General features: G+C 38.2%; 1 protein-coding gene across 1 annotated transcript; it reads right to left on the reverse strand.

Annotated features, from left to right (window-relative positions):
- Positions 1-1,734: 1,734 nt before the first annotated feature.
- On the reverse strand, positions 1,735-11,287 carry COG5 (component of oligomeric golgi complex 5; the record flags this gene model as incomplete). Its single annotated transcript, XM_010011429.1, has 6 exons — positions 1,735-1,751; positions 2,217-2,337; positions 6,722-6,791; positions 6,892-6,946; positions 10,095-10,152; positions 11,148-11,287. Coding segments are annotated over 6 exons (461 nt in total), but the record flags the coding sequence as incomplete, so codon positions are not given.
- Positions 11,288-11,908: the final 621 nt, after the last annotated feature.

Genomic DNA, 11,908 nt, shown 5'->3' on the forward strand with positions numbered 1-11,908 from the left:
AAAAGCAAGCCTCCATGACACAGAGCTCCCTATCCAATACCAAGCTTTAACACCAGTCATGTCTACCACGTATTTACTGCCACCAGATGTTGTAGTACTTCCTAAGCCCTCCCAAAGCTTTCATATCTCACCACCCAATAACCAGAGCCCAGTGTCTGTTCCCCACGCTTCCCACCCTCCCAATACCACAGAGCACTATGGCACATTTCCCATCTTTGTGAAGCACAGCATTTCCACACCCTCGCCCCAAGTGACCACAGCCTCGCAGCATTCACACCACCACCCTACAGATCTCTCACACATCCCAATGCTTTCCAAGGCCAGAAGCACAGCACAGTGCTTCCCCAGCCATACCCCAAAATCCAGCCTCCCTGCAACACACCATCTTCTCACTGATTCCCAGTGCTGTACCCTGAAGCGTCTTGACTCCAGCCACTGCGCACTTTCCTCCCCTCTGAACAGAGCTGCCCCATCTGCTCACCCAGTGAGCCATCACATCAGCACACAGCACAGACACATCCAACCCGCCACACCAGCCACTCCTCAGGAGCTGTTCCCATCAACTCCGGTGCTGGGAGCCACAGGCAGCTGGGAGGCACTAAGAATTCAGACCAGCCAAGGTGGGCAGCAGAGGGTAACAAAGAGCAGATAGCCAGAAAACAAAGGAGGGATGCAGATGTGGAGGGAAAAGAAAGCAAAAGAGACCACGAAAAGAGAGGGAGAGAGAAATTACAGTAGACAAGGGATTTTACAAGGCCATAAACCATCTAGAATTAAGAATTAAATTAAGGACCACAAGCCTTGGATCCTCCACCCCCAGACTTATGAAACTCAAAAGAGTTTCCTAGGGGGACATGTTTCCCTTCATCTTTAACCATAATAATTACTCAGACTTTTCTAAGCTTCAGGAAAAGACCAAGTATTTGAAAACAAGGAACTGAAAAGACTGTGACACTTTAACAAAAGAAAGTGCAAGCTCTTTTTTAAATGGTAAATGGAAAAAAAAAGGAGGGGAGGGAGAGGAAGGAGTAATAAAAGGCATTTCCTTTAAAAGAATGAAATCCTAAAAGCTACACAAGATAAACATCTCAGGTTTTACCATTAAACAGTACTAATTATTTTAATAGGATCTAGTATTCAGAGTAATCCCACAAGACTTGTAAAGTAGGTAAAAGACAGTATTACTTTATACATCCTGAAGGGATATATAAAGTGTGAATGGAGACCAAAATGGAAAGAAAATAAAGAATTAGAAAAAACAGAAGGTTAGAAAAAATATTAGAAAAATTAGAAAAAGTATTCTAGCTTAGAATGTTGCAATTGATGCTTAAGTGCTTCAGTCAAGCTGATACACTAAATATATATATGAGCTTTCCGTCTGCAACACAGCGCTGGCTAATTATAAGACTAATTCATTGTCTAATAATTTTTTGATTACACAGTATAAAAAGAGCAGTAGTGACAAACATGCACAATAAACCTCAGGATGATTCTGAATGTTTTATAAGTTCAGCCCTCCCACAACCTATTTTTGGAAGCTGAAATTTGAATACCATTAAATCAAAGGAGAAGCAGCTGGCAAGACACCATATACGATACCATATACAACACCAACAACTGATCTCCAAGACTAATGGGATGCTCCTCACTGCACCCTGCAGCACAGTGTGGAAGTACCCAAGCTAGCTCAAGTACAGAAAACAATCTAGCAGTGTAATGTGAGCTTCATGAAAACTATTTCATCATTCTTCCTAAAACCAATAAAACACAGGGTAAATTAGTTGCTATTGCAGCAGAATGCTTCCAGTATCTGAACTAGGCTAGGTATCTGTATATCATATCACATTCAGCTTTCATAAAGGCCACAGGGCCAATAATTTTCTTTTAGGATGTAGTGCAATATCTTCCAAAAGCTAAATATCTATCTGCTGCCTCCGAAAGCATTTTATACAAACACAGGCCAGTAGGAAATCAATTCCTTCACAAAAATAGTGTTGCCCAAAAGAACACAAGTTATTATCATAGAATTTTCATGTTATTAAAAAAATTAAAGTTCTAATGAGCTCTATCCATACCATTTCTCAATTCAAATCAGTAAGTAGACAGCAAGAACCACAGTATAAAGTTTTGGGGGGCTTCTTTTTAAGTCAAACACTAGTGTGAGTCATGTGAGTACAAGCTAAAAATGCCTCTAAAAGTAACTAAGAAGGACTCACCAAGTTCATTAAGACTCTGGGCAGCTTTTGTTATCTCTCTGCTTCCTCCTTGCAGTTGTCCTTGAAGTCTTTTACTGAGGTACAAGATGCGTATTATCCTCCGCAGCAAGTCACAGGCAGCCTGCAGAGAAATCATAGCAGTAGGGGATACCATCAGTACGTTATGGTCACATACTATTAGGCCTCAAATATGGAAATACTTTAACCAAAAAAAGGAAATATGAATATGAATAAAAACAAGGAACTGTAGAACACCGCAATCCCTTTTTTTAGGATTTTTAACATGATTTTATGCAATACAGACCAATACTTTCTAAAGCTGGTAATTACATTCACAGGGCTATTGAGATTATGCTATCACTACTGGTTAAAAAGAAAAAAAGAAACTACACATGCAAAGCCTCCTGAAGTCTTTACTTTATGCATATCAAAATTAAGTTAAAATTAATTTAGAAAATATTTAGTATCTGACAGACTTTGAACCCCTTCCTAGAGTTTTAGAGTTTAGACTTTCATGTTAATACCTTGAAAACTGTTAAAATGCACATATGAAAACATATACCAGTGAGTCATTTCAAACAATATTCAGTAGACTGCAGACCTTATCAGTTTCTTCTCTATGCCAGCACAAACCAATCAAAACACAAATATTTATAGTTCAATTTTATTAAACCTCTAGACAGAACCAAAAGGAAAAGTTCAGAAAATCCCCACTGAGGCAAACCACCAAGAGCAGTTACTCTTGCTGCTTTTGGCTCTGTGTCACGTAGTCTGAAGTGCAAGGTTCCTAAGCATTATAACACAACTTAACCACATGATTTCTATTACCATTAGTGAGAACCAAGTGAGGCTTATCCTACTTTGAGAGATTAGTGTATTAGTTTTTATTAATTCATTTCTTTAATTAGAAAAATCTTGATCCACATATCACTTTCATATCTGTGAACTGAATTTCTGCAAGATGAATCAAAAATAGCTTTTTATATAGCACACTGCTTCGCCAAATAAGAGGGCACACTATTACTACTTTGCTTTCAAATTTAATTACTCTCTAATCCAATTGTGTACCTCTGGCTAATCTTTTGCCCTAGGAATTCAACTTCAGTTATCTTCGGACCATCTTTTACTTTACACACCAAAAGATTATTTCTTTTTCATTTAACTGTTGTTCATTATCTCCTATCCCAAGAAACAATCTTAGAATTACTATCAAACTGAGTAAGAGATGGGAGAAGTTACATTTAGAAACGAGAAAACAAAAGTTTTAGCTTCTGGCCCCGTGAATTCGGAGGAAAAAAACTCAAGGACACTGAAGATGCACTCTTAACTTCACAGTGATTGTGCCCTTAACACGGATTTTGTTTCATGCAAGTATTTCCATTTACACAAGTTGTCCAACTTAAGAAAACTCCCAGTCACTGTAGGGGAATGCAATACATGAGGACTGTGTAATGGAAATAAAAAATTCTATCTAATAGTGGAGTTGTTCACAGCTGCTAGATCTTCTAACCTGACCACCTGCATAACCAAAGTCTGAATTAATTCAGGAAGCATTCCCTTCCTGAGTTGATACAGTATGCTTTTCTAAAGGACATGCTTTTATCCAAGAAGGAATGAATTGCACCATTTAGGCAAAAATTAATTTGGAAAACGTCAGTGGCCTGAGTTAGTGGGTTTAGTAAAATTAAAAATAAAACCTGATTTTTCTGAAGACTACATATTAGTTACCTCCTGAAATTTAAAGCACCACATCAACACTAGCAAACATTATTGCTACAATTCAAGCAATCAAAAAGCCTCTCATTTCTAATCTCAAGTTAATTTTAAGAAATTATTGAAAGAAGACAATTATAAAGAGAGGACCATTGAAAATGTGTCAGTTCATAGCACATACATGCAATTGCATGTATCTGCCAGACCATACTGTAATTGGATGTAATGGAAATCTGAAGAAAGATGAGACAGTCCACTATCTTCAGATTACATTTCCTATTTCGTTACAGTAGAATCAGGTTGAAATCTGCTACTAGTGATTATTTTAAAGAATAACTTTAAAATACAGAATCATTCTTTTCTAAAAGTGGGGTTTTTTTTAAATTGGCTATTAAAAGCATTTTTAAACACTGAGATATCTGAAATTAAGCAAACATGTAGAAACACTTGGATAAACAGAGCTGCACAGAGAATAACCCTCTGAAGGACAAATTCTCTGCATCCATATTTCAGCTGCTAACTATTCCCATTTAGCTTGTGATCTACTATGGAAAGACTCAGTAGAGGACCGTAGGAAGTAAACTGTGAGTCTGCTGCTCCCTTGGGATGCCATGAAGCTCTAAGAGCAGAGCAAGACATAATATACACAAGCACACAGCAGAGGTTTAGAATTCAGGACTAGATTTGAATTTTGACGATGAATTTGCAGCAAGTACGTTTATGAAAAAGCCAGACTATATTAAAAACAATTAAGGATGGCAAAATCCAGCTTTATGCAAGCCAAATATTCCTTCAGTTTGTGAGCAGTCCCAGAGCAATCAATGGAGAAGCACTAAAATAATACCATTATGAGTACAAAAGTCTCTTAAACACCACACAGTTCAGCAAAAAATACTTGCCAACCCCACAGTTTTGACAGAAGGCAACCTCTTTTATCAGTCATCTACCTTTTTCTACTTATTCTACCAACTGTACACCAACTGATAAAGTTTTTAAGTTGAAAGTGTACCATGTCATAGATCTTGCATTTGGGAGCAATTTTATGTCACAAGCCCTGCCACCACCAGGAAGTGAATTGTCTGATATGCTGCTGCCCTTCCTTCCTGAACAAACAAGTCAGCTGGGTAAAGAGTCACGATAGTTACACATCTTGGGCAAGCAGGAGAGTGGAGATTTCAAAGGCCTATTGACTCAACTCACCTAAGTCCAGATTCATTTCATAATTCAGGTGTCCTGACCCTCAACTTCTCCTAGCAGCATAGTGCAACACAAAGCACTCACTATGTATCTGCCAACACAAGAAAGTTCATGCTGAGCATAAACTCCCACTGTCAGAGAAGCTGGAATCATCATTCCTCTTTCTACACTGAGGCAAGTAAGTGGATTTGGACACTAGGAAGGGTAGCCTAGCAGGCTTCCCTTACCCTAAAACTCTTTTTTCTGACTTACAGCCAAGAAAAGCCAGATATTTAAAATTCCCTGGCACAGGCTACTGACCCTGGACGGATGCTGCTTTCACACCACAGGAAAATCCATGTAACCCTGCTACAGCAAAGAGGAAGCCAGAAGCATCCACAAAACAGTTCCTAAATTCAGGGTCTATTCTTCCCAGATGTCCTTCTGCAGTTTGACTTTGTGTAAGGTCACAGCAGAAATGATCTTCATCTTTAGACCCAAATTCCTGCAACCCTTCCACAAAGAACAAAAAATTCTGCGCCTAAATTCTGCCACATGGAAGTTAGGGAAGTTTTGCCCAGCGGCAAGAACAGTAACAGCTGGAGCTGTAAAGAACAGGAGAAGCAGCTGGACAAACTGGCTGAACAGAATGTTAAGAGCTTCCTGTTGAACTTCACTGTTACTGGAAGTAATGTAGAAAACAGAAATTCAGCAGAGAGACTACTGCAGCTGCTCCACCAGCCCCCTGACCAGAAACTGTATGACAGTGGCAGCTATATCTACTCCACTGTACAACAGCAGCCACCCACAGATGGCAATCTACTTAAGTGTATATCCACAGCTCGAATTTTGGGTACTAAAAGATAAGTTCCTAGTTCTGCAAAGTTCAGGTAAATTTGCGAAGACAAATAGTTCAAACAATAACTCATTAAAAACTTGTTGATTTGGATTTTTTTTGTTTTTCAAACCATAAACTGAATAGAATGCAGCTACGTGACTCCTGAAGATCTATGGAATAGTTTTCAACTATTATAAAATTAACAGTGGAAGGTGTGACACATCTCACCATTGTTGTGACACACCCTCTCCCACTGCTATCCTCTAAGAGAGATCTAAATTCTCCTGTAGACTTCATTCATATTCAAAAAACAGGAACAACTTCATACCTGGGCTTATAAAATTCCAGAACCACAACTGGCCTCATAAGTTGCATCTTAAGTATTCTGAAAGAATTAATTCCCAAACTCTTTACTAAACTGCAGCCAAACATCATTAACTCAGAGGAGAAAAGCACCTTCTACAGAACAGCACCGTAACATTAAATACCAAAATTACACAAATAGTAATGAGAATTTAGTTAATCTGTACTCAGATAACCCTTCCCTCTTCCCTGCGTCTCTACAAACCTCACTCAGCTAGTGCAAATGTCATTTCCTACTTTGTGATACAAAGCACTTCTCAGTAGCTCATGAAGAGACACACAAAGACTAATTTTCATTGAGAAATAGTGACAGTGAAATACAGGCTGCTGGAGTATGAAAATCCCACCCATGTCTGACAAGTGGGAAATAAATATATGTTCAGAAAGTTTTAAATACATTTTTAATACAACTTACTTGGAGTTTTGCTAGCTGAGCTGTGCGAGACACTATTTTGTTGTAGGGGTCAACAATTTTGACTCTAATTCTAAGAATAAGAAGAGAAATTTATTTACAGAGGTATTAATAAATCACATGATAGACAATTAAGAATTTCTACTTTCTAATCACATAATGAATGGCATTACCTATCAACAGTACTTTGTAGAGCACCAATTCTAGTCTGCATCATTTGGAGGACACCTGCAAAATAAAGCATATTTTTAACATGCAACGCTTGTCAATTACTGAAAGACCTATACTTCAAATCATAACAACTACTGCAGACTGTTTTAGCATTAAAATAAAAAAAAAATAAAAAATAAAAAAAAAAATGCCAAAACCCAACGGATTCCCCCTTTACAGAAAATTTACTACCAAACATGAAAACAAATTGAAATTAATAAAACACAGCATATTTGGAAACAAACTACGCAGATAATAGGTCACTTCCTAAATGTTATGGAAAACTTACTGATAGAGAGCACAAACCTACAGAAGAAATACCCCTCTGAAATCCATCATACATTAAGTTTCAAGTAATATTTAGAGTATGTTGCTTTCTAAGAGAATGATGACCAGGACTGCTGATGAAAGACATAAAACCTGATACAAATACCTGAACACAATACACAAAAATGGCACAACCTATTTAATGCTATTTATTTAACACAGTGACTAGACAGCTCAGAGAAGCCAACAAAGAGGACTGAGAAGATAACCAATTCTATTTCAAGGTTTTGTTCCTGTTCACAAGCACCTTTAGCAAAACCTGAGGCATCGATGTCATTGTGAGGTCATCTAATTTAGATTACAGAGCAAACTACCCTAACCATGTTTGTTCCAGATTAGTTTGGCAAAGCAGAACAACGGAAGCCCACCAGCATGCTTGTTCTTTTCTTGTTAAGAGCAGTCAAGGCTAGCAGTCATTTTTGCAATATGGAATCAGCCTGCTGAGAATTTAATTAAGTTACACCAACCCAGGCCTATGAAATTATTTTTGTTCCAGTTATTGCTTGCAATTCTCAAACATGTTACATTTTTTGTAAAGCTCTGTTTACAAGCATGTCACCATCAAACTGGATAAAGCTGCAATATGATATAGTAAGATGGAAGACACATATAACTACTCCTAATAGTTTTATTCAGCTTGTCCTGTACTGGGACTATATCTCATGTATTTTGTATTAATATGCAAACTCCCATCTTCTCCATGTTTCAGAATTATTAACTGGCTTAGTGACAGACTCAGGAGTTCTCTGACATTTATACATGGAATTGTATGCATACAATTCTCACGCCTCAGAGGATAAAGACATGAGATAAAGTGAAAAGTTGGCAGAATAGGCTGTATTTTCTATCTACATTGCAATAATGGGGGTAGGGCCAGTAGCACAATGTCACTAGCTCTATGACTGTGACATTGCTATAAAGCATATAGCAGTCCTCTTGCCAGAAGGCAGAATAAGGATATGTGAAAAGGCAATCAACCCTCTCCATTTGCTGCATAAGCTATGGGATGATATTACTTAGCCTACCTTGAGCTAACAGGTATCTATTAAGCTACCTATAGACAGAAAAAAAGTATGTATACCAGATCAGTGTACCATTTTAAAAGTGCACAGACCTAAAAAAGGACTCTACACGTTGGGTGTATCAATTTGAAGTGATCAATTAGATTCACTTTCACGCACCCAAATGACTGTGATTGCTGTGAATCAGCTCCATAATCTTCACTTGCTGACTTTCTTGATAAACATACCAAGAGCTACGTGTTTCCAAGTTCATAATTAAAGTTTCTACTGACATCCACTTTTCTTCTTCTTATGATTCTTGACTCAAGTATCTCTTCTACAGTGACCGTGTATCTCACAAGCAGAGATAAGAAAGTTTTGCAAAACCTGAAACATCTGCATAGACACTTGATTTTTCTGGCAGCTGCAGACTGAAGTTCCTGGTGATGTCTCAAGTATCAAATACTTTACAGGTTAGAACCCCTGCATGCTTCTCCTTCCCTCACACACAGAAATGGCCTCTTAAAGATCATAGCGCTAAGTAAATGGAGGCAATTCAACAAATTTGAGTGAGGAGTATTAGATTTTATTTTTACTTTGAGTTATTAACTGTAAAATATGCATTATTTACCATGCGTACCTTACAGGCATGTTTTATAACGGAATAGCTGAAGTACTTCATTCTTTCCTCAGAGCAACTTTAGGAAGAAATGCTTTCAGAGACAACCATGATTTCACAAAACAACATCCCACTGAGCACGAACTGCTGGAGATCACGACTGGGAGGTATTTACTAATCACAAGATTGACTACAGATTCCTACCTACTTCTTATTTGGAAGGAAAACAGAGATTCCTGTCTTCTTATGCTTAATTTTCCAACTGTCTAAAAGGCTATTCAGGAGCTACCATTGCTAGATTAAATAAGCATTTATTTATTTTTATAGCTGTATGCAAATACCAACAATCAAATACTGTATCCAGGAAGTTCCAAAGACTAAAGAGATACTATAACTGTCAGTAACCAGAAATTCTCTGGTTATGCCAAAACCTGGAAGGAGAAGGAATACATAAATAACTTAGCAAGTTACAAAATGAAAGGGAAAAGGGGATATGCTTGAATCCCATGGTGTATGCAAATTAGCATGTTATGGAGGTAAACATTTTCTTTCTCTGAAGGAAAAAAAAAAGTTCCCAGCAAGTGACAAAGAACAGAATGGCAGGCTTGATGAGCTCCTTACATAAGAACAAAATATTGCAACTATTTTTCTATACAGATTCAATTGTTTGTAAGTAAGGCCTTTGAAAGTCTGAAGTTTATGTTAAAATCCAGATCCCAATCAGTAGAATAACATAAAGGTATGTATTTCATTTAGTAGCCCCCTTCTAGAAAAAAAATATCCCAATGCAATTAAGATTATCTGTTAAAGCCTCTTCGGTTAAGACTTGCAAACTATGCAACACATGCATAAGCAACATGCACAAACTTGGTACTTACTGCAGCACGTATCAGCTAATGTTGCAACAAAATTAGGCATATATAGAAAAACATACTAAAAGGTCAGAAAGACTTGATTGCTAAAGTTGCTCGGAACTGACTATCAAAGTATGTTTTCCTATGAAGTAGTTAACTCCACAGAAGTACCAGTGAAATCTTCTCCCTGGAGCTCCATCTACTGACATCAAAAAAAAAAAAGTTGCCACATGTTACTCCTCAGAAGTAAAATCTGTAGCCTTAACATTGGGGGCCGAAGCTGGCAGTGAATGACGTTCCCTGCAGAGATATTAATAGTGCTTCTTCCATTGTAACAAGTACCAAGATAACATAACGGTATTTACCTTCCAGGGATTCAATTCCAGTTGCTTGGGCCAACAGGTCTTCATGCCTTGCAACAACCTTAAGAAAAAAAAAAAAAAAAAAAAAGAAATTAACACAGAAAAATGGGGATGTGTGCCTGAAAGGAGTATCAATACATCATCATCGTTCCTACATTGGGCTTTTAAGTATCTCATCAACCCCACATTAGGCAGACACAGGAAAAAGCAGCCACACCTTAAAGATGAAAGGCTTCAGAACACAAAACAAGCTCAGAACAAGAAGAGGGTCAGTAACTCCAGCACAGCAGACATCTTAAAGCCAGCAGAGCGATCACACTTCAACACATCGTCAGAGATAATAATGTAAATTTAAGCTTATTAATCACACAGTAATAATTACACTCAAATTGTTAATATTTTCTATTTATGTCATTTAGAAACTAGTTCACAAAGAATTTACCAACCAGGGGGAGGGAGGAAGCAGATTTTGAAACTACACACAAACTTAGCATGCATTCTCACTGCAAGGTGCACTCTGGGTCTGTGGTGTCCGTGTAGATTTTACCAAAACCCCTTCTACTATCCAAACTCAAAAGCCTTCCTGAAGGGGTGGAGATGTGTTAACATAGGTTACATTTGCCCTGCTAAAGGTAAAGGTAACCCTTAGATCCTATGCTACTCTCCAGCACAGGATGAAAGGGTGCAAGTTAAATCACTCCCTGTTTTATCAACTGTCGTCCCAAAACACAGGCCAGCATTTCTGATAGGTGACAAGATCATTTGGAAAGAGTCAAGGAACATCCTTACATGGAAGAGGAGAATCTCCATGTATACAGAGATTAGCTGCAGCAACTGAAAACAAAGCAGCATATGGCTTCTTGGTAAAGAGTATCAAGAGTGAGCTTGACTGAGTTAAGTATCAGATTCACTACTAGTTTTGCTGCAAGCTGTACCTTTAGTTACTGCTTGCAGAGTACACTGGGCAATTTCAGAAGCAACAATATCGTAAGATCACTAAACTTTTGACAAGTTTATATCGCCCACCCCAGAATAACAGGTATGCTTTAAACTTACTTGTAAATGAAGCTCTTTATCCAACTGACTAATACCTTGGGCAAGTTTTGCCAGTTGCTCAGCTATCACAGCCTGATGGATAGACTGGGAAGTATAAGCTTTCACATCAAAGTCTTCTCTGAAGAAGTCAGCATAACATTCTGAAAAACATTTTGATTTTACTTTCACACTTTGGAAGAGTCAAATAATATTTCTGGACCTAAAGCATACAGTTCTCTGACCCTCGGTTCCTCCAAATATAACAGCTTATATTCTTAATATCACACAGTACAAATGTGACATCAATTTGAGAAGAGACCACAATCAAGGGAAACAAGTTTGGAGCTGATGACTAGGGTTTGGGGTTTTTTGTAAAGAGTGATAAAGACTCGTATACCTTTATTTCCCACCACCTTTTCTCGAGTAGAATACACTACAAAGTAATGATAACTTCTTCAAACTTTACAGTACAACCAGGGTGAGGCTGTTGAGTTTGTACCCATAATCAAACACACACACCAGTCACCTTCAAATCACTGAGGATCGAAGTAGCATGAGACACAACTTCATGAAACCACACCAGGCTCTTACAACGGCACTGCTTCATAAAATACTGAATTAAGAGACGATACTGCGAGGACGACTCTAGGTGAAGCCAGACCCGAGTTTCCACACAGCATATACTAGTATTACCGAGCGCCTTCGCCTCTCCTGTCAGTGCACTCGTTCTCCCTTCAGGATCAACACGCCACCTCGCAAGGCACCGCCACCGGGACCCTCGG

The sequence above is a fragment of the Nestor notabilis genome, unplaced genomic scaffold (assembly GCF_000696875.1).
Source record: "Nestor notabilis isolate BGI_N333 unplaced genomic scaffold, ASM69687v1 scaffold33193, whole genome shotgun sequence".
NCBI classification, from domain to species: Eukaryota; Metazoa; Chordata; class Aves; order Psittaciformes; family Psittacidae; genus Nestor; species Nestor notabilis.